This window comes from Lathamus discolor, chromosome 16 (genome assembly GCF_037157495.1).
Source record: "Lathamus discolor isolate bLatDis1 chromosome 16, bLatDis1.hap1, whole genome shotgun sequence".
NCBI classification, from domain to species: domain Eukaryota; kingdom Metazoa; phylum Chordata; class Aves; order Psittaciformes; family Psittacidae; genus Lathamus; species Lathamus discolor.
Genome location: NC_088899.1, coordinates 1,227,482 through 1,250,533, shown reverse-complemented (window position 1 = coordinate 1,250,533; position 23,052 = coordinate 1,227,482). Strand labels below are relative to the sequence as shown.

The 23,052-nt window shown below is 44.4% G+C and overlaps 2 protein-coding genes across 14 annotated transcripts in view; one reads left to right on the top strand and one right to left on the bottom strand.

The window, feature by feature from the left end:
* The window catches only part of HTR6 (5-hydroxytryptamine receptor 6), a 40,616-nt gene extending 22,417 nt beyond the window's left edge, over positions 1-18,199 (top strand). For 2 of the 6 annotated variants that reach the window (XM_065696660.1, XM_065696662.1), the window contains one exon: positions 435-1,731. The gene's annotated coding sequence lies outside the window, so the exon portion shown is untranslated. Of the gene's footprint in view, positions 1-434; positions 1,732-4,687; positions 4,786-6,752; positions 6,910-8,347; positions 8,682-9,988; positions 10,162-17,850 lie in introns of those variants that run through there. The other 4 variants (XM_065696661.1, XM_065696663.1, XM_065696665.1 and 1 more) reach the window with 4 other exon arrangements.
* TMCO4 (transmembrane and coiled-coil domains 4) overlaps positions 1-19,490 on the bottom strand; it is a 34,615-nt gene extending 15,125 nt beyond the window's left edge. The window contains exons 1-11 of one of the 8 annotated variants that reach the window (XM_065696654.1): positions 18,987-19,065; positions 18,487-18,685; positions 15,445-15,629; positions 14,896-15,070; positions 10,381-10,408; positions 8,319-8,451; positions 4,743-4,840; positions 3,884-4,027; positions 3,312-3,431; positions 1,365-1,529; positions 740-876 (exon numbers count right to left, since the gene is read on the bottom strand). In XM_065696654.1, the coding sequence (XP_065552726.1) occupies positions 740-876; positions 1,365-1,529; positions 3,312-3,431; positions 3,884-4,027; positions 4,743-4,840; positions 8,319-8,451; positions 10,381-10,408; positions 14,896-15,070; positions 15,445-15,623 (1,179 nt within the window). In that variant the 5' untranslated portion in view covers positions 15,624-15,629; positions 18,487-18,685; positions 18,987-19,065. Of the gene's footprint in view, positions 1-739; positions 877-1,364; positions 1,530-3,311; positions 3,432-3,883; positions 4,028-4,742; positions 4,841-8,318; positions 8,452-10,380; positions 10,409-14,895; positions 15,071-15,444; positions 15,630-16,823; positions 17,276-17,738; positions 18,199-18,486; positions 18,686-18,754; positions 18,918-18,986; positions 19,066-19,112 lie in introns of those variants that run through there. The other 7 variants (XM_065696657.1, XM_065696656.1, XM_065696651.1 and 4 more) reach the window with 7 other exon arrangements.
* Positions 19,491-23,052: the final 3,562 nt, after the last annotated feature.

The following is a 23,052-nucleotide window of genomic DNA, read 5'->3' as shown; positions in this document are numbered from 1 at the left end:
GTCTTCCTAGAAATGTTTCAATGAACAGAAGAAGGTGTAACACAAAAATATTGACCACTTCTAGATATCGGACTGAGTGACAGCAGCACTGTGTGGTTGTTCTAGAAATGGTGTGGGGTAAGCTAATGAGATTTTCTGTGAGATCTAAGGGAGTCTAATCTCAACAAGAACATAAAATGCTCTTTGTATTAAGGAGGGAGTAGGTGTGCAATGGACTCTTTTGCCATCATGCTATCTAGTTTGAGATGCTCCCAACATTGGAATGTGTGTTTTCACAATAGAGGATGCTTAAAAGGCAGAAACAAATGCCCGCAAGCAAATCAAAGGGCTCGTATGAAATCAAGTTTATTGCCTTTCCTTGTATTTATCAGGGTGCATTTTTAACACTCTTTATTCTCTTTTCCTTTTCACCTGTTTTTACTTTCTGTTCTCAGGTTTCCACTAGGTGCGTTAGCCGGGCTGTTTGGTGAGCTGGTCAAGCCTCTTGTCAATTATGACCTGGATCTCCTCTTCTTCAATTAGAAAAGCTTAGGTTAAATGGTACAAATCTCTGATTTACTTGGGATCTCCATTCTTCCCCCAATGAACCAGATTCATGCAGCAATTTTTCATATTATTATTAGGTTTTATGTCTCTGGAAAGATACCACTTGAGAGTTAAGGAGCATGACTCTAAAACTTAACCTCCATGGGCCAAATCACTTCCAGCCATTATTCCTGGATCATTTCTAACCAGTTACCTGCTGTCGACTGAGCAGGATATGTGCTAGGTGCTTGCCTACTTCAGCAGAGCGATGGAGACACACTCCCCAGGGGTTGTCAATGACACTGGCAACAGTCAAGAGCGAAGTTGGCCAAGTCAAAGCTGTCACAATACCTGCCACACACAAAGCAAACAGCACAGCACAGTCACAAATCGGGGCTGCTCTTGGGAAACATCAAAAGCAAGACAGGTCACTGAAGTTGAAAGCTAAACCTGGGAACTTGTCATTTCCAGTTTTTTCTTTCTCAAGAGCTGACCTAAGCAATGTTTTGCTAGATGGAAGATAAGAAAGAAGCTGATGTTCTGATATGGAGACAAACAGACACTGCATATGGATGTAACCTGCATGTCTGAAAGCTTTAGGTAAAGCAGTAAAACCCAGTGTAACAACAGAGAGAAATAAACACAGTCACACGTCAAGGAAGGTGTTTCCAGCTGTCATTTTGAAGGAATGAGTCAATGACACAGAGGCACAGCAGGACAGGAAAGCAAATCTAAACTATAGGTGTGGCAGAGGATCTCAGCCACTCCTTTAAACAGACACCAACAGTGAAACTGCACAAGAGCCACTCAAACAGAGCTGATGTGATTTAGGTCCTTACCTGACAAGACAGTAAATTTTAGGGCTTCTTGAGCCATCATGTTCACAAAACCATTCAGCAGGGTATCCAAGGCATTGCCAAGCTCCATCAAGTACTTGGATTCCCAGGCCAGACAATACTGCTCACTTGACTGCAACATGCTGCTCCATGGTGCTGTGAAGCTCCCTGAGGAAGGTTGCAAAGATGGAGTCTATGGTCAGAGAAAGCACAACAGTGGCTAACTCCTGGAAGTCATGTCTGAAGCCATGGCTACAAGAGCTCATCCTGGCTGGATGAGCCCAACAGAGACTCAGAAAAGAACCTGTAATGCACTGATCTACTGTGAAAATCAGGAATCATATTTAAAAATAAAGATTTAGACTCTGTATTTGCACTGGCTTTGGTCTCTGTAAGTAATTGTGTAGCTTTAGCTGCCTTGGCAAAGAGGCTTCAGCATGGACAGGCTCAGAATTCATGACCCATTCAATTGACTCAGAGACTGCCAAGACAGATGGATATTAACACTAATAATGTCAGGTATTAAGGACATTCCTCCTATCATCAGCCATCAGGCTGAGTCCTGCAGCTCCACCTTCTAATGTAGGCCAAAGGAGGGCCTGTTCTGAGAAAGATGAGTGCTGAATGGCTGCATGGACTGAACTCAATGGGACCAGAGGCATGGAAAACATATAAGATCTTGTCAAAATCCACTTCCCAGCACTTGAGTAAGGTGGGCAAGGACTGCAGCAATGAGCCTGTCTGAAAACAAGCACATCCAGACTGCGGTTGGTTTTACTTTGCCATTCAGCTGCTTCAGTTGAGTTGTTTTCCCTCCAGGTGTTAACCCCTTCTCATACTGCTCCTTCTCCAAAGGATGCAGGGCAGAGAGCCCCACGCCAGATCATGCCACAATATACTCTCAGCTCTGTGAACATCCAGACAGGCAGCTTCTGAGAGCTCAAAACTCACAAGGCAGTGAATTCCCTAAAAATCCCATCCTGTTTTAAGGAGTCACAGGAGCGCGTAAATAGACAGATACAGCTGTAAGGAGGAAAAGGGATGACAATCTTAGTTTTGCTTTTGAAAACATTATAGCAGATTGCTAGTTATGGAAGAAGAATGTGTGTCATTTGTAACTCCCTTTTAAGGGCAAACAGACACAAAAGGGCTCCTGAAAAGACACACTTGCCTTTGTAACACTGCCTGGGAACCTTCCAACCCTGAGGATCTGGACCCCTGGCAAGCAGACAATGAAGAGAAACCAAAGCACAGTAGTGCAAAGTGAAAATAACCTTAATCTGACAGCAAGCTGCAACCAAACAAGGGGGAGGACAGAGACATCTTTCTGCATTAATGATACCCAGTGTTAATTATGAGGCTTTGGAAGAAACTGGCAGCTGTTCAGTCAGGTTCTGAACATATCAGCAGACAGTTGGCATATTTTATGTGACAAGCTTTATTGGCAAACAAAACACTACAGACCTTTCAAGGTTGCTGCCTGGAAGTTCGACTCCTGAGTGTTTAACAGGGTATACTTGACAGAACTTTCTTGCCAATAAAGCTCATTAGGTGGCAGACACCGAGACAGGAGAAAGATACTCTTTTCTGTTAATTACTGGAGGAGAAACATAAGGTCTCCAAGCTAGGTGAGACACTTTGTACTAGTGCTGGAAATGATCCACCCCAAACAGACCTTTCCTAGCTAAATCATATAGCATTTATCAACACAAACAATCCTGCTCTGACTAGCACTCCTATTATCACTACAAATTTAGTGTCCTCTCTCTTTCCTCTGTTTTGACTGTGATTGCAGACTGGTTACAAAATCTCATGTTGAGAGGGGATCTGTTTTAGTCACCAGGCCATGCAGGTGTGGGGAAGCCATGGCTACGAGAGCACAAACACTGCCTGAAGTAGGACCCAGACATGGCTCTCAGGCTTCTCTGGGTTTCCTCATCTTGTTCTTACCATATTTGCCAGCACACAGCCATCCAGTAATTGCTATGGTGATGTGAAGCTGCTTTCCTTCAGTAAGTGGGAGGAACTCAAACTCTTCTATGGCTCCCACACGCTTCTTCATCTTGTACCCTACAAACAGCAAGGCAGAAATACAGATTGAGAAATCACACAGCAAGGACAGATGCTGCTAACAGTAGAAGTTCAGAGTAACTTGGATAGGGTTGTTTTTCCCTTTCCAAAACCCTCAGCTAGTCCATGCGTTACTTAGAACTTTGGTATGGAGCCAACCTCATCTTTCTGAGCTTGTGCGATGTGAAGCAACACCAGCAGAAGGCTTTTTTGCTGCAGACCAGCCATCAGATGTAGGAGCTGCTGCTTTCCATGGCAGCATCTTTCTTTTCCTTTATTTCCCATCCCTGGCAGTGTTCAAGGCCAGGTTGGAGAGGGCTTGAAGCAACCTGGTTTAGTGAAAGGTTGCCCATGGCAGGGGTTTGGAATGATGAGCTTAAGGTCCTTTTCAACCTAAAATATTCTATGATCTTGTGCCTCAGTAGGTGAGAAATGTGTGGTCACCCTCTTACCAGTAAGGCCAGCTCCAGCTGCTCCAAAAAGTGATGCCATGACAGCAATTCCAGCAGTTGAACCTAAAGCAGCTGCTCCAGCACTTCCGATGACTGTAGCAGCTCCTGCAGCAACCACGGGGGCAGCAAGACCCCCTGTCAAGCCTGAAGATGCAACAAATAACATCACTAGATTATTATGACTTCTAAAATCAGGCAGTCGACTCCCCGTGCTGCTCCTAATGCTACTGAATGAGTACAGATGATGGTCTTTTTGGCATCACTAACAAAGGGGCTTTCTGAGACCCTCCCCAGGCCCTGAGTCTCTGCACAGATTCTTTGACCGACTTCAGCAGAAAGTCAGAGTGTGAGGTAGCCTGGGGTGAGCTGTGCCCCGTTTGCTTCGGAAATATTGATCTAGTCTCACACTATTCTGAGTTGAGAGTTGAAGATCTGATCCTCTTATAACACACAGGATAAGAGTGAAAAAGGAGAAAACGTGTTTTAAGGGTGACAACCTTGGTGTAATACTTCCCCCAGCCAGTGAGGCTACCCTGGAATAACTTTCCCAGCTAATTCTTTCCTTTTTAGAGCTGTGTGGATGAAACTTCTCTTGGATTTGAAGTTTATTCTGTTGCTGGGTGGGGGGGGGTTGTTGTTGGTTGGATGATTAGGGTGGGTTTTTGCTATCTGAAGTGACATACTGTCTTCAGTTTGGCAAAGGAAAGCAGTGAATGTTTTAAAACTAGAGCTTGGGCTCAAAGGTGTGATGGTTTCTGTTGCTGGATGTGTAATTCAGTCATAGCCTCCCCTCTCTGCCCCTAGTGCTGTGCATGCAGTTTAGGCCTGCAGATCCTCAAAGTGCCTGGGGCAGCCTCACCGATCACTGTTCCGCCTCCGATGGTTGCCAGACCAATGAGCAGGTACCTCTTCAGCTTCTTCCTTCTTTCCTTCTTTTTTCTTGCTGCTTCTGCAGTTCTGGATGGGGATTAGAATCACAAACACTGATGGAAAAGCCGGATGGATTACAGTGCTGCATCAGAATCTGCTTTTATTCTCCTCAGTGTAATTTCCCAACTGGGAACAATAAAAAGTAACATGCAGGTGTGGACTGTGACAACACACTCAGATTCATGAGCATGGACATAAACCCACAGATGTACACTGAAAGGATTTAATTGCAGACAAAAGCCAACAGATGTTACTTACTTGGAAAACCCTTCCTAATAGGGATGAAGCTTGTAAGAAATAAGAAACAAAAAGTCAAAGCCATTTCAATAACTATATACTGCCTATGTGTCTTAAACTAACACAAGAAAGTGAAGTGGGAACAGGGAAAAGTGTTTGGAACAAAATGGAATAGGGGGAATTTGGACTAACAAACACTGAATTGAACTATTTCCCAGCAACAGAGTGTATATTGAGCTGCTTTTGAATTGCACATCACAATGTAATAACAGCACAGGTATTAAACAGTCATTAGTTCATTTGTCTGTGTGCATTTAAGCTACATTTTAACAGGCTTATCAAGAATAGGTAAATCAACCTAAAAGGAACAAATATCACTTATTAGGCACTACTTTTGGCTTCTCTCCACTGTCTTTAATTTCTCTTTTACCAGAAATGCTTCCCCCTTCAAAGGAAAGTGCAAGAAACAGAATATATTGGAATAAGTTTTTTACAGAGGAAGGTTCTTTCCAGCCTGCTTACGCAGAGGTTAATCTGGGCCTTGAAACATAAGAATTTATCTTGCTTCCAAACTTGGATATTTTCCCTCATAATCCTAGCCTAATTGTGGATTTCCATTATCCATATAATTGCCTAATCCTTCCTGGAACTCCCTAAGCACACTGTAATTTTGATAAAGACAATTTGAGATGAGTCCCAAACAATATACAGCTTTGTACAACACAGCAGGAGGAGAATGAAGCACAGTGGGTGAAATCCCTGCGCTGATGAAGTCACCACAGAACTCCCACTGACTTGCATGGCACTGAGGCTTTGTCTCCACAGAGATGCTCCAAAAAAGCCTCCATCATGTATTACCTTCTGCAGCTGCAAACATTAGCTGTCTGCAGAGAACAACACTGCAGCCTGCAGTGGGTACTTCTGCAGTTTCTAAGTATAACTAAGTTCACTTGCTACACCCCCATGGTCAAAGGGGAGTTTGGATGTGCCCTGGTTTGTGCATGCAGTACCCCATCAGAATGCTGGCTTTGGAAGAAACCATTCCTGGTGTTCTTCAAACAAGTGCCGCAGTATGTTAATACCTAAGTTGGCAATACCCAGCAATTTCTGTTCTGCAGAGTGGTTCATCAGCTTTTATAGTCAATGTGCTATTGTCTTAGGCTGAAAGTAATGACATCCAGAGAGCTGAAATACACCTTTATTTCCAATAATGAACAGTTTGTGTTATTATAAAGGTAGCTTGCAGCTAAATCCTGCCTGAAGATGCAGTAAGTAGAACTACCGTCATGAGAAGTTTTACCTGCCATTGCTTTCCTTCTGTAGCTGTTAGCAACTGCTTTTGCTTTCCTAATTGCTTCTGCATTACAATTATCCATTGACTACCGCTTTTTATCCACTGTGGTAATTAACTGCCTCTTCTCATACTTCTCTACCCTCAGTGATCTTGGTGGTGCAGCCTCTTGCCTGAATCACAAATTATGTTCAGAGAGACTTTATAGGTGGAATTTCAGGTCATTTTCCAGTGATGAAAAGTGGCAGGAGAACACGAGTGAGCCACTGATGTCCTGTTTTCCAGCTTCTTACAGAACCCTGTAACAAAGAGAGGCTCACACCTGCAAGCCAGGACAAGCTTGGTGCTGATAATACAGACTTAAGTGTTTGGAACATTGTTCTACAAAGGACTGTACATTTAACCTTGCAGGTTCTGGGCCACAGTCCAACACATCCTCAGCAGCAAAGGCAGAAGGACGAATACCAGTAAAAAAACACCTATGCAGAAGCTGCCAAAACCCTATTTGGTTGTTACTGTTACAAAACCTCTTCTAGTGGATGGTCAACGCTGGAAGCATCCTAAGCAGGTATTAATGTACTCCCTGCCTCCAAAAGGTCTGTGAGGTCAAGGTGCTGACAAGTCCATATTCTGCTTGCTTTCCCCATTGACTCCTAATTTTAAAACAAGCAAAGGGTTATTGATTTCCCACAAATCTCTGCCTTGTTTTAGCACTGCAGAAATGGACTCTCACTATAAAGACATTTTTTTCCTTTTATATAATAGGTATTTACTTCCATGGCTACAATTTGGGCAAAGAACAAGAATGAAATCCATGGTTTGCACCATACACAAAACCCACTGGGGCTAGCTGCAGTGTTTGAAAGCCATGTTCGTAAATATGCAGCATAATTCACCAGCCTCTCTTGTCGTTGTCAGACACACTGCTATCTCTTTCGGTGCTAGAGCAACCACAGTTCAGTCAATACAGAATTACTACCCTCAGTATTGGGGTTTTGCTGTGCTAAAGGCCCAGGACTGAGTTTGTTTCCACAAGCCACAGCAAAACAGTCCCCATTAATAGCAACCCTTGCTCCTGCATGCTAGATGGTGTCCTGTTTAGTAGTCCATGATCTCTGAGATTATTCTGACTTTCTCTTTTTACAGTGTGCTATAAAGTTAAGCTTTATTTAAATAAAGTTCTAACTAAAAGATCCCCATCACATGCTTGTACTCCATGGTAATATCTGAGCTGTACTGCGTCAGGGACATTGATTAAAGCCTTTATTAGCACTCAGGTTAATCTCATAACCTGTCTGCTGAGCTGACAGGCAAAAATATCAATGACCCCTTGGAAAGTCCACTATTGACGCATTTACTGCCTCACATATTGCTAAACTTTTGCACAATTCCTGCCTGATGAGTGGTATGTAAAAATACTACATTTCTTATAGATACCAACAACGTTTTGGCTGTTTCACATCTAAGAAGTGGTGACCTAGAGAATAGAATTCTATTAATAACACAGAATTAGAAGTCAGATCTGCAAGTATCTAAAGTTGCAGGCTATTGCCCTCAGATATCATTAGGAGTTGGACAATTGTCTTTAAACAGACACAGAGGACAGATCCATAGGAAATGAGGAGCTGAGGATCTAACCCTGACATTTATAGGAACTTCATTCTGCAAGAGGCAGTTCTAGCTGAAGATACTGGGACAAGAGATGAGATACAAGACTCTACAGTCTAGGAGAGGCAACTGGAACAAGGACATGAAGTAGTTCAATGTGCAGTGGCCTTTACCAGCTTGCAAGGTTGGGTCTCAGCTCAGATTTTAAGACAGCTGGGCCTTTCTGCTCCTCAGTGCAGCTCAAGTGCTGTGAGGGCTCTGCAACCCTAATCAAGCCACAAATCATTGCACTAACAGCAATGACTTAGGCACAAGAGATTACTGCTGAGCTTTCAAGCAAGACTCCATAGTCAACCCAAATGTTCTTACTCTGACTCTTCCTCTTTTTGTTCCTTCAGGCTTTCAAGCAGAGATTCCTCCAGGACTTCCAGCTCCTCCAAGGGGATTCTGAGCAGCCAGCTGATGTGGCAGATCAACACCCTGGCTCGAGCATCGTAGTACCCTGAAAGAGAGGGAAGAGCAGGAAATCTATCAGCCTTCATCAACCAGATTAAACAGCAAGTAGCTCACTTGGCTGTGCTAGAGGATCATGTCATATACAAGCACAGCTCCTCCTCTTGGGCCCTCTTCTTCCATATCTTTGAACACAACTCCTATTATCTAGATAAGAGAGTGATAAATGGGAAATCTTCTGCCCTGCAAACCTCCTCCTGAAAACAATCATGGCACCAGGTAATTGCCTCTATGGCAGAAAGAGGATCTCAAATCCTTCTGTCTTTATCCTCTATGACAGAGGCCTTTTGGCTCTGGATAGGCTCCATCTTCCTTCTCAAGAGAGAAATGCTTCAGCAAGGCTAGGAGTAGCAAATATATATACGTGTAACATGACACAGGACACCTCAACCATGCACCAATGCAAGATACAATATGCTTAAAATGCACCTTTAAAAGCTTTATATTTAATTAATCTTGCTGGCAGTAGGAGTTTAAAGCTACACACCAGCTCACCTAGCGGCCTCACTGTATACCTTGCTGCAGGAGATTATGGAGTGGATAGTGCACTCAGACAACATGTGACAGGAGTGATGATTACTCCTGTTGTGACAGGAGCCATGATTACTCCTGTTCTTATAAGCAAGTGTTCTTAAAGAAAAGACATTTTCAATGCAATAGATGTTAAATGATTTGTGCCAACTCTTGCTTTCTGAATCTGTTTCAGTAACACCTGCTGCTTCCCAGTGGGAGGCTTTTGACAAAATTCTTGCTGCACTCTGGGATGAAAAATGCAATTGCTTGTCTAGGGTGTCTGGAAGATACCAGCAAGAACCAACTACAAAAACCGTTTCTGATACCCGCTGCACGTAGATCAAATATGGCATTGGGCAATTTATTAAGTATATGTACTTATTACCATCATTACCAAGATACCAAACTACTCTGGTAGGCTTTAATGATACTATTAAGATTTGTGCTTGGTTGAGAAATAAGGATAAGGATTTATCTTCACTTCATCCCTGATATGTGTCACATCTTGCAAGCCCAAGCATGTGTTCCTTCCTTCTTGCTTCCTGTCTGCTAATCCACAACCTAGCTTTTTACTCAGCCAGCTTGGCAGCAAATCAGCCAGGCTTGAAAATATATTTCTTTTCTATTCCAGCTTAGCAAAATAAGTAGTTTTGCAATAACTGCCTTGTCAATTTTCCATGAAAAATAAAGCAAGCACAAAAATGATACTTTGTTCTGCAGTGACACAGGCTAATCAGCACCCAGTGAGTTCATTCCTGTGAGAACATGTGAAAACAGGGTTTTAAACCCTGCAAGTGGTGATATAAACCAGGCTACTTTTAGAAATGAACAGTTTGTTCAGTAGGCAGTCTCCGTTTCATGAAGTTTATCAGACTAATCCATGGTACAGACTGGAAAGCAGAAAATTGTTTTATATGTAATGTCATAGATGACTAAAATCACATTTATTTATAATGGGTTCCACAGGACACTCAGGAATTTATTCCTTGAATAGTTCTCGGTTTTCTTTTTAGGCAAAAAGTGTGCAGAAAATCTGCTGGCATTTTCCTCTCAGCTTTCCTGCCTTCCTATAGAAAAAGGTCACCTGCTCGCCTGGAAACACTGGAGAAACCCCATCCCATCCTGGGTATTTCAGTTCAGAACTTCTCTGCCACCACATTTGTATACCAGTACATGGCATGTGAAGGTAAGGAGATAAACAATTCCATTTTTAACAGGTATGATTAATGATTTGTAATAAAGGAGCTGCTTTCCCTAAGGTGGATGCAGGGACAGAGTGTGCTGCTTTTGCCAGAAGGGAAGCTAAGATTAAACAGGATGGTACCTCGAGCTCTTTGAGCATTTTTAAGTAACAAATATAAACTAATCATTATTTTCACAAAGAACAAATGCAAAGTGAACTCACCATCTCTGAGAGAGAAGGACAGAAGGTCCTAAAAGGCAAAAAAGAATATTCAAGTTAAAAGTGATGATATATGTGTGGAGGTATCAAAGCAGAGGCATGAAAACCCATTGGACTATGATTCAATTACTGCAGGATGACAGCTCATCAATATGGGAAGGCAGCAAGCTGCAGTTCAGTGAGGCAACACTGAGCAAAGCCAGGCACTTCTAGTACAAAATTCTCCATATGCAGGTACAAATGGCTGGACAGAAGTAGGTGATGCTTGGCATATGCTAAGGCATCCCATAATTTTTCTTATTAGTGATCCTGTTTCAATTGAAAGCACTGTGACTACACTGGACATCAAAGTTTGGAGAAACAGGGCTCTAATTCTCCTATGTAGAATCCCAGCCTGGTTCGGGTTGGAAAGGACCTTAAAGCTCAAGCAGTTCCAAGCCCCTGCCACGCGCAGGGACCTCTTCCACTGGAGCAGCTTGCGCCAAGCCCCTGTGTCCAACCTGGCCTTGAACACTGCCAGGGATGGGGCAGCCATAGCTTCTCTGGGCACCCGGTGCCAGCGCCTCAGCACCCTCACAGGGAAGAGCTTCTACCTTATCTCCAACCTGAACTTCCCTGTTTCAGTTTAAACCCATCACCCCTTGTCCTATCACTATAGTCCCTGATGAAGAGTCCCTCTCCAGCATCCTTGTAGCCCCCTTCAGACGCTGGAAGCTGCTCTGAGGTCTCCATGCAGCTTCTCTTCTCCAGGCTGAACAGCCCCAACTTTCTCAGCCTGTCTTGGTCATATATAGTCACATATACTCCTATTCTCACTGAGGAACAGGTCTGAATGCTACGCAAATGGACCAATGGCCCCTATTTTCTTTGGCATTCTGATAATTCATAGCTCTAGGCAGTAAGGCTGAACTGGCATGAAGTTCTGTTGGATGAAGTGCTCCAAAATAGAAAACCCAGAATTTATGACCATCTGTTAAGACGGAGGGACTTGACTTCTGTGCTGGCTCTTAACCATGACAAGAATTTGAAAAACAAATCAATCTAATAGATGGTTTCTATGGAAAAAGCCATGAAAAAGAGGGCAGTGGTTTTATTACTGTGTTCTCTTTTATTGTCACTGGACAAATGTGAAGTTCTTTCTACAGCTACAACACTAAGCACTTGCTCAGTCTAGCTGCTTCCCTCTCCTACACACAAAAAAGGCAGAGCTGAATTTTACACAGAATCCTTCAGCCCTTTGGGAACACAAAAAAATGCAGCCAAAGATGTAGGAGGCTGCCAGGGAATTTATGGTTATTGGTCCCAGAAGCTCCTGAGGAAAATTTGTTTTATAAAAATGTCTCTAATCTTTTCCCTGCTGCATGAGAAGTGCAGAAGGGAAAACAAACCATCCTTAACCAACTCCTGCTACACGAGGGGCAACTGGAGATATTATCCAGGCAAAAGTAAGTGCCTGGGCTCCAGCTATCATTTTAACATGGGAAGAGTCTGCTATTTCATAAAGGCAAAGAGAGCTTTTGCATTCTGGGGAAACCAAAGGATTAGGGCAGCTGAGCTCCCACCTATGGGTGCTTTTTCACCAGGTATAGCCCTAAAACCTTCACTTCACTGCTGCCTAATATTTTCACCCACCCATCCTCTACAGCTGAGTATCTGGGTGGCTGTTCCCATCCACAGAGAAGACTTCTATTGATTGCCTGTCCTGTAACCTAATGGGATAGGATTTCCAGAAGGTAACCTAATGGGATAAGGGTTTCCACAGGGTATCTTTTGGGCTGGGCACAAAGCAGTCATCACTGCTCCTTCATCCTGCACCCCCATGGCCAGAGTGCTCACCCAAGAGAAGCCCTGGATTGCTATTTCCAGTGTGTGAGTAAGCCTTTGAAGTTAAGTTAGTCACTGAATCAGGCCTCCTCTGTGCCCCTAACAACAAAGAAGTGTGAGCAGCAGGTTGAGGGAGGACATTCTCCCTCTCTGCTGGCCTAAGCATTTCCATCCATGCATTTCAGAAGGTGAGGGATGGATACAGGTAATCAGGTGATAAACTGGAACTCCTGTTTTATTGCATCTGTACCAATGAGCATTCTTAGCTCTTTGGAACTGGTTTAGGCTTTGCACGTACTGCTGTGTAGTCATCTGGAACCCAGTCAGCACTGATTAGATTACTTCACAAGTAGTTTGGCTTACTCCTCTAAGCAGCAGTTATTATATTTCAGTCTTATTTTGAAGTTGGTGCTTTCAATCTCCCTGTGAACTCCATGCACAAGACTTTTCACCTGTAGGACTGAGAAACCTTACAAAGAAAAGGAAGAAATCTTTGCTCAGAGTCTTTACCAGGTTTTGATGAATTGCTGCAAGTTCAAAACCCATTTCTTCACCAGCAGAAAGCACCCAAGCACAAAACACAGGAAAATGGGCATTCTGAGTATGTTCAGAGAAAAAACAATGAATTCAGAATGTTTCAACATTTTCTCACCTATCATCACCTCTTTTTGTAGCACTGCCTTCTAATACCGCACCCACAGCCTGTGTGTTATGACTGCTGTCCTGAAAGGATGCAGTTAACCAACATTCACCTGTATTAGTCATCCTCAAAGAATGCGAACAAAGATAAATATCCATAATCCTCAAATGTTCACTGAATCAATGTGAGCTCGCCTCTAATCTCGTGACTTCGTGGATCAGCCCTTCAGCACCTTTGAGATGGAGGGCATTCAAAACCGCCAGTATTAGTGCTGACAGGACCCTGCCACCGAACACGCAGAGCAATTGGAGTGTGTACTTGTTAAAGAAACAGTAAATCCTGTATCCCTGGCAGTGAATACAGAGAAGTGAGAGCAGCATAAAGCAACAAAGCAAGAATTCACAACACTCTGACCCATAGCTTGCTTATTTTCAGGTAAGAAGGAAAAAGCTGATCCCAGCTTGATACACTGAGGCTTCCTGCATGCCAGTATGTGCTCCCAAAGACACCCTGCAAGCCTCTGCTGTGTTGTCCAACAAAAGTCTTTCTAATTGTCAAAGTCTTTAATTCCATCTTTCTTGTATCACCCTGCCCATACACATGCCTGCATAAGGTATAGATGTTGTGGAATTAAACTGACAACTCTTCCTGCTCTTTACATTCAACTAATCAAAGAATTGTTATCTCTAGCTCCTGTGTTCCACCCGAATCCAGGTGATAAGTGCCTCAGTTCTCTGGCTCAGAGCAAATACCACATGCTACTACTAATCCAGAGCCACTTTTGTAAAAGCACGTGGAGTCCTCATGCAACATACGCTTAGAGCAAGCACACACTAAATTCCACCACAATGTCACCCTTAAACTCAGCAACAATGCAGGAAGACTTGATTAAATCTACAAAGTTCATCCTGAAGCAGAGAGAACAAGGGAAACAACCCGGGAAATACCAAGTCATCTAAATGCAGGAAGAACCGAGCGTGGCTTTACTAGTAAAGTTCTGAGAAAACAACATCCAAAGAGCTGCTCTTATTTTAGAAGATCTATCCTAACTTATTATTTAAGCTTAAGATTCAGTGTTTCTGGACTCGGACTGTTACAGGACTTTGAGCACTATAACACTGGATCTTTGGAACAGAGCCTCCGAGGCCTTTTATGGCTTAGGAGACATTGAAGATGGCAGAGATAATGGAAACTGGTCATGATGACCAAGACAGTTCACTCCTATCATGTTCTGACATGTGCTGCTCTGCCAGACAGGAGCATGTGATTACTCAATATCACTGTCTGTGTGCAGGGTGTCTTGCTGTTTCTTGTGTGCAGCATGTGAGGTGACAGTGGCCACATTATGCATGGCAGCAGAAGTAGCCTACCGTGCTCTTCGCCCCATGGGGCATAAGATGAGGCTGGATGAGGAGATATCTTCCCCAGATGAGACTTTGCAGCAAAAGGTGAATGCCACTGAAATGCTTCACCTCTTTTATCTTCGTGTCAGCTTTCACATCAGAACATTTATGGAGCAGTCCCAGTCTCACTAATACTTTCTCCGTGGAAGAAAATAAAGTAAAAAATAACTTAATTCCTTCTGGCCAAAGCTGACTCTGGAAAAAAGACTCCGGATATTCTTAGAATGAAATTGTGCTGTTTGGAGCATGTATGCAGAGGTGTTTTGTCTTACAGATATGGTGAAGGGGTTTTTAAACAAGTGAAAATCAGGTCTGTCACGTTCAGTGTTTCACCAAGATCTGTAGAACCCTCATGGGAATCAGAACCATTGCAATAATACAGTCAAAGGAAAAAGTTTGACAGTTTTCTGTTCCTTAGAGCAAGAGCAGCAAAGGCACAAAACATTAATTCAACAGACAGTAACTGTGCCTCGTGTTCATCACTTTTGTGAGCTCTTTATGGATAGAGAGAATGCCAGTCACCCACACGGCTCCTCAGAAATATATTCATACCAGAAATACTGTGCAAACAGAACCTCAGTGTCAGACAGACACGCATGACAGAGCTCTTCTGCAAAAGCAAACAAGAGCGAGTGGAGCTCATGAACTTACTTGGGTGATGACAACAGGATTTTCTTTCAAGATGGGATCCTGCAGCAAAAGCTGGGCAAAAGTTTCTGTGCCTTCACCTCCTAGGCCATTAGCAAATGCTGTCATGGCAGGTAAGACAGCATTGGGCAGGTCCAGCCACTTCACAAAGCCCTCAATGAATCCCATCCGGAAGGAGCTGTAAGGCAAGAACCGCAGTTAATCTCCATAACTGTGTATTTTGGCAGGTCTCTGGTTTCAAACATTGATCTGTTCACACAAAAATCAAAGCACTGTAAGAAGTCAGCAGAAGGCAAATTGCTACACTAGCTGGTCAAACAAACAACCAACCTGAATGGGGCCAGACCTTGCTTCAAGACAGGCTTTGAAGTCTGTAGTATTGCGCTGAAGTATGAAAGGCTTAAAGGTGTAAGAAAGTCAGTACTATTAACACCTAATGTCAAGAGGATCTTCCACTCCCCTAACTTCAGAAGACCCCACGCACAGCCTGATACCAGCTCCATCTGAGCTGCTGCATCTCCTTTCCTCACCCCTCGCTACCCCGTGAAATACCTTTGCTCTTCTTCAGGGAAGAGCCATGCAAGGGATATCCCACAAAGTGCCGCATAAGCAAATCTTGCCGGCTCAGCCAGCTGCTGGCTCAGAAGCACACCCGGTTCCTTTTCACCTGCCTCTCCAGTCCCACTGTGCTGCTTTGCAGACAAACATTTCCACTTCTCTTCTGCAGCCATTTTTACCTGCAAGAACAAAGAGAAAAGCAGAAGGAAAAAGAAATCAAAAGCAAACAACAAACAGTTGGAAACCAGGAAGCAAAGACACAAAGTGCCAGTGATTTTTCACTGTCACACTTGTCAGTATTAAGTCTGTCAAGGGCCTGCTTGTGTATCCCCCACCACATGGCACTGTGACCAAAGAAGACAACTTTCTTCAGGGACACTTTCAGTTCACCAGTTCTAAATGTTCAGCACAAAATGAGCTGACAATACTTCATGCAGCCAAAGGAGAAGTCAAAGCTCCATTCAGGCATATCCTTCATGTGCTCATCATGAAAACCACACGTAAAATAAAAGCTCTGCAGGGGCTGCCTGGGAAATAACTTGCCTTCTTCATCCTCAATCCAAATTGCTCCTGTTTGTTTGCTGACAGCATCAAGAGAGTCCAGCTGCAGCCTCTGATGGGAAGGACATTTAATGTGCCCCATGGACATTGCCATGCTTTGCTTGTGCCATTCTCTCCTCTATACAACCTGCCACTGCTTTGTCCCTACACATAAGATCCCTGCACCACAGAGACCTTGAGCTGAGCCAAAATCCTGTTTTTTAGAGCACAGACATTCACACTTCCAACCAAACAGCCTGTAACTGCTCCCCAGGAGCTCCCCTGGTTATACAAGAGGCTAATCAAGCTGACTGAAATCAGGAGATGCAACAACAGCTCATTTCACAATTCAATGTAAAAACCTGCTCGAAAGCTTTGCTCACATCACCTGAAATGTCTACTGACTTCATCAAGATTCACCTGGTTTCCAAGTATATTTCATTATATACGTCCTATTTAAATGTTTCCTTCCTTCCAAGCCATGTAGAAAGTGGCTAAATGGGAATTAGGAGCCTGTGACATGACAACGTATCTCAGGGGATGCCGACACCATTTATGGGATAGTTTTAGAGTTCTAGAAGAAAGACATGCAACACAGGAGCGGCTCTTTTTAAACATGCAGATTTGATTACATGCGTGCTGTCTGTCACCAGGAAAGGTGTCTGTCTGCCTTCCCACTCAAATATGAATTGGAGGCAATTTGTGTTTCTCAAGGCTCGCAGTATTTAACTGCTGAAGTACACACACAAAGCAAATTCAGCACTCCAGGGCCAATGGTTATCATAACTCATGCCCCTGTCTGCAGGAGAGCTCAGCCCCAATGCAACACAGACCTGATTATCTCCTGGTGCCATCCATGCCTCAAGGCTAAGGCATCTCAGTGTATTTCCATGGAAACATCACATTCCAGCAACATGGCAGCACAAAGTCCACAAGAGTGAACTAACTCTGTTCTTTCCAACCAGAGAAGGGAAGGGCCAGATTAGGCTACTCAATCCGCTTGAGTGCCGACCTCCACACCCAGGAGCTGCAGAGGTGGTGTGAGCCATTCCTCTGTGCCTTCTAGAATCTTTCTACAAAATCCCAGCGTTGATTTACTACCTCAGGAGCTCCAAAGCCTGCATTTAGACTCCCCAAACCATTTCACATCACTTGTAAGGCTCTGATCTTCCTAAACCATCCAGACTTACAGAGCAATTTGCCCGGAAATAATCCAACATGTAAAAGTTCCAATAACTTTACAATTACTTGGCATGTCTACTCGCCTCTGGACACAGATTTATTAGCTTAGTATGGGAGACAATCTATCCCTGCTGTGATAGATTTATTGATCTGTTAACACAGGCTCATATGAAAAGTGAAGCAGCTAAAAAGGATGGTCCAGAAAGAGTACAAGTGTTTAACCTTGTTTCCTAGTAACATAAAGGATATGACCAGTTATGCAGTGACATTAGAGCAGCTTCCTGCATGCAACTTTATTGCTGTTATGCAACAAATAATTAATGATGCTGAGCATCTAGCTGAAAGCCTTTACTCTAAAGATGCTCTGACGGGCAAGCTTGATGGGTGTCCCTCAAAAGAGGCATCTATTTCTTCATATATACCTAGGAAAAAAAAGGGCTTGAAGTAAGTATAAAAGCATAAAAGGGGAAAAAGTGATTTAGTAAAGAAAACTTGAACCATAAATTGTGCTACTAATTCAAGATGAGGGAATGGAGAGCTAGAAATATAGCCCAGAAGTTATTTACAGCTTGTGGCACTGGAATTCACATCTCTGGCTCCAGCAGTGTGGTTCAGCAATCAACAGCATCGCCATAGTCTGAACCGTCACTTGACAGAAAAATTTGTTATCACTTCCAGGGCTGACTTTTCACAGCACCTTTTCTTGAGAGGTGCTGTGTTTTACACAGCGGCTGCCACAGTCCTGTTTGAGAAGCAGGAAAATAATCCTTTTGTGGATCTGAAGCTGTACGATACACACGTTCCCTACTGCTGGGAGAAGGAATGAAGAGATGTTGGCATCTTTGTCCTGAATTATGGCAAAAGTGACCGAACTGCTGACACGTTGATCTCCAAGAGCTTCAGAAGGGCTGGAGCAGCTCTGCTCTGGAACCAGGCTGAGAGAGATGGGCTGGGGCAGCCTGGAGAAGAGAAGGCTCCTGAAGGGGAGACCTGAGAGCAGCTCCAGTGCCTAAAGGGGCTGCAGGAAAGCTGGAGAGGGGCTTGGGACAAGGGCCTGTAGGGACAGGCCAAGGGGAATGGCTTGAACCTGCCCGAGGGGAGACTGAGATGAGCTCTTAGGCAGAAGCTCTTCCCTGTGAGGGTGCTGAGGCGCTGGCACAGGGTGCCCAGAGAAGCTGTGGCTGCCCCATCCCTGGCAGTGCTCAAGGCCAGGTTGGACACAGGGGCTTGGAGCAAGCTGCTCCAGTGGAAGGGGTCCCTGCCCGTGGCAGGGGTTGGAGCTGGAGGATCTTTAAGGTCCCTTCCAACACAAACCAGGCTGGGATACAGACAGCACTGCAGAGATGCAAATGTAAACCAGAGATCAGATGAGCCATGGAGAAGCTAAAGCTTGGGTTGTCACAAAACCGAGTGCGTTTGATGCGGTTAATCCGGACGCTTATAGCGGCAGTGAGTGAGGAGCGATGATCAGTACAAAGCTGTGGAGAGGGAGATGCCCAGCAGCGAGGAATCCCTAAAACACGAAGGAAACCCTTCAGCTGTGAGGAATACCATCGCCACAGCTGCCGATATTCACTTTTACCTCAAGGCTTTTGTGTCTGTTAACTCCCGCTGCTAGGGTACTGGCTGCTTTTGACAGCAAGCCGCACCTCTGACAAGCACTGAGGGGAGGAACAGCCCCGGCAGCAGGGAGCACAGAGCGGTCGAAGGGGAGGGTCCGGTCCCGACCCGCCCGCTCGCCCCTCAGCCCTGGAGCTGCTCACAGCCGTGCCCGGCCCCCAGCTCCCGGCTCCCGGTCCGGTCCCGGTCCCGACCTTCTCCCGGCCCCGTCCCAGGCCGGAGCTGCCGAGGGACTTCCGCCGCCTCTGTCCACCCCTTCCTGCCTTGCCCGCCGCGCAGTCTGCGTAGGGGCTGCTCTGGGCAAGCCCAAAGCCACTTACGCGATCTGCGCAGCGAGGTGCGTCGTTTGCGGAGCCGCGCTGGGCTGAGGGGATAGCGGCGGCGGCGGCGGCAGGTCCCGTACCCGGCTCCTCCATGGGGCGGGTGGTGGGTCCATGCCCATCATGGGATGGGGGAGCTCTGCTCTTCCTTCACAGCTCACCTTTACCTGCAGTCTTGGGCCTTGTCCACCGCCTCAGTGGCCCATCCAGGTACCAGCCCTTTTGTTCCCTTTAAAGCTTCTCTCGCTGAGGGAGGGCAGCAGAGAGAAGCAGGGTCGTGCGTTTGGTGAAGCTGCTGGCAGGCCGCTGTCGTGAGGTCTATTTGCCACCTCCATGAAAAACAGGTTGGGGTCTCTGAGGGTTTCTTTGAGGAGAGTGAAAGATTTGGTGGTGTGCTGTGTTACTGGGTGGGATCCCAAAGACGTGATCAGAAGCTGAAGTGTGTGCATATGTGTGTGTTCATACATGCACTCATTGAGCAATGCATATAAAATCACAGAATCCCAGGCTGGTTTGGGTTGAAGGGACCTTAAAGCTCACCCAGCTCCAACCTCTGCCACGGGCAGGGACCCCTTCCACGGGAGCAGCTTGCTCCAAGCCCCTGTGTCCAACCTGGCCTTGAGCACTGCCAGGGATGGGGCAGCCACAGCTTCTCTGGGCACCCTGTGCCAGCGCCTCAGCACCCTCACAGGGCAGAGCTTGTGCCTTATCTCCAACCTGAACCTCCCCTGTTTCAGTTTAAAATATGATGTGTTTAAAATAGGTTGCTTCTGGTAGCATCAGGGTGACTGGCCCAGGCTTTGCTCGATGTGGTGAATTGGCCTTGCAGAAATCCTTACGCTGTGCAGTTAGTTCAGGTACTCAAGCACAAGGATTTTGAGGCTTTTAAGAAGTTCATTTACACAAGAGAAGTCTCAGCTGTAACCCCAGGTTCAGTGTGCAGTCATTTTTGGAGAAATCAGTGTTTTTTTCAAGGGAAGGAGAGCAGTTTTTCTGTGTGAGAAGCAACACTAGTTGGGTTGCTTGGTAGCTGGGTAACTCATGGATACTTGAAAATGTGCTATGTGGGACTTATAAATAAATGTTGGAAATAGTCTGGGTTCTGGTTGTAAGATGATTTCAGTTTGGCCAAATATCTTGTGCTGGTTGCTTGCTACTAACATTAGACCCCCTCTGGTTTACTCACACAAGTACTCATGTTCCATACAGGCATTTGCAGCATTGTCACAGAGTTGTTAAAGGTGACACTGAAGCTCAGGTGAGTTCTGTTGATCCCAGTTATGGTGCAGAAGGGACCTACTTTACCTGTGACTTTGGTAACTGCAGAATGCGATGGAGAAGTTGCAAATGGTTCCCAACAAGCAAAGAATTGCCTGGACACAAATCTGTGTTCTCAGACCAAGATCTGCTAATTAGTTTCTTGTAGATTTGACAGTTCTGTGTTTGAAGATCTAAAGTTCTCTGTGTACAGAATGTGAGCGATATGGAAGTGTGAAATGTGTTATTTTCGACTGCCTCTAGCTGCGTGATAACACAGAAGAGCTGTTAAAAGTGGACCAAAACATGAGCTGAGCGGAATAACAATTAGGAGTGAGTTTTACCAGATTTTGTTAACTCAGGATCTCATTATAGAGTTTAATACGAATCAAAGCCCTCACAATTATGGATAATTTATAGTTCTGTAGATAAAGTGAGACTTCTACATTTAACAGTAATTGAGAACACCTAAACTCGGAATCTTTCAGGCACCTGTCTTACTTCTTATATAAGGAACTAGTGACTCTGGTGGGCGATGGTGGTGCTGGTTCTTGAGGAGAAGCCTGACAAGGGATTGGGATGGGAGAAGTGGCTTTGGGATGGATGCTGTGGGTAGAGGCAGAGTGGGAAAACAGCATGACAAAAGGAGAGGCGTATTTTAACACTCATTTGTGTATGTGCATTGTTAAGCAAAGCACCTTTGAAGGATTTTGTCTATACAGGCTATAAACCTTAAATACTGCTGTTGGGTCTTACCATGTGCTTAATGTCTCCATGGGATTCTGTCTTTGTAAATCCCAGTTCTCAGACAGAATCACAGAATCAACCAGGTTGGAAAAGACCTTTAAGGTCATCATGTCCAGCCATTAACCCAGGAATAGTTATACAGTTTGTCATGTACAGCTGAATGTTGCTGCCTGGGTCCATTTGTCATTATGAACCTCTCTCTCTTAAGCTACAGCCTGTTACTAATCACTCTCCAAAACTGGGAGCCAGCTAGGTAAGACAAGCAGGGAAAAGTAATTCAGAGCAGAAATCTTGCCAAAAAGACTGGCATGAATGAAACAAATCAAGCAAATCCTTTACATTTTGGACTAGCAATACAATTCTGTTGGCCTTTTCTCCAGAAACTTAGTTTCCTCTTCAAAAATTTGCACTGTCATTGAGCCTTATCTTGTCAGATAAGAAACAGATATTTTACCTTTTGGGCTAGCAATACAATTCTATTGGCCTTTTCTCCAGAAACTTAGTTGCTGCTTTGAAGATTTGCATTGTTATTGAGTCTTATCTTGTCAGATGAGAGTCAACAGATAGCGGTTTCCGGGGCCTGATGACTCCCACCAACATCCCTGAACTCTGATCTGCTGGTTGATAGTGGCTCTTGAGGCTGAAGAAACATTTCAGTTGGACTGCTGCATGCAAGCTTGGAAATAGCAGGGTGGAAACCTAGATTTCCATGGCAGATAGTCTTCCTGTGTGGATCCACAGGGGTTCTTTCAGAGGGCCAGTTTCTTCCTTCCTGCTGGTATATGCTGCCTTGAGGGGAGCCCTTTTACTGGCCTTTTATTTTGGCACTGTAGAAACTAGAGTAATCAAATTGAATGAGAGTGCTGCGGAAGACAAGGGACATTGCCTCTCAAATCTTCATTCTGTTTCTTGACTGATGATGGCAAACTGATACTGGGTGCAACACACACATCCTTCTGGAGTCAGTGGTGGTTGGTGTCTTGCTTGGTCTCTTAAGCAAAATTACCCAAGTTTTGTGTTATTTCTTTTTAATTTGGATCACTTTATGGCTCTAGTCCAGATCATCTTTGTCATCTTCAGGACAATCTGTTTCTTATTTGCTGTCTTTGAGATCAGTGTTCTGTAGCCATTAGCATGCAGTTTTCCTTTACCCCTTTGATGTTTTCATGCATGCTACATCTAGGCCAATATTAACACACTTGTTACAAACCTTTAGAGTACCAGTCACTCACTAGTGCTGGTGAAGGAAACTGAACAAGAAACTTTTCTGTGAGCTGAGACACTTCCAAGAGTTCCTGAACTGATTTTCAGTACAGCTGAGTCTGTGTTTAGAATAATACAGTATTTGGATTTCAAACTACCTGCTTTTTCCCAACTGAAACCCCTTTTTTCTAGCTGGCCATTAGGAAATGTTACTACATATGTACTCTGCAATGAGGCAGTGGCTGTCCAAATAGATGAGGGGGGAAAAAAAGCATTTTTTTCCTTAAGGTTTGTGTTGTTAGGCAGAAAACAGACCTGGTTTTCCCAAGGCTTCAGGAGGACAACAGCTCCTTACCCTCTCAGTCTAAACTGGTTTATCTACAGGTGAGACACTGAGTATATTTGTATACTGAGTAACTGCAGAACATCAGTTTCCATTCTTATCAAACACAAACATTTACCACAGGCTGGATCCAAGGTCTGCTGAGATCTGTGGTACCCTTAAAAATGTGACAGGACTGGGGCAATCTCCTAAGTTTTGTATTTTCTTCACAACTAAGTGTTTCTTTTAAATAAAGGAAAACACCAACACGTTATTGCTTTGCTTTACTCCTCAACTCAGGTGTGCTGACTCCTTAGTACACTTCTCAGCTGTAGTTCCTGTCAATGAGGAAGCTGAAATGTTTTGTCATTAATTCAGGTGAGGAATCAAAACACAGAAGTCAGTGTGCAA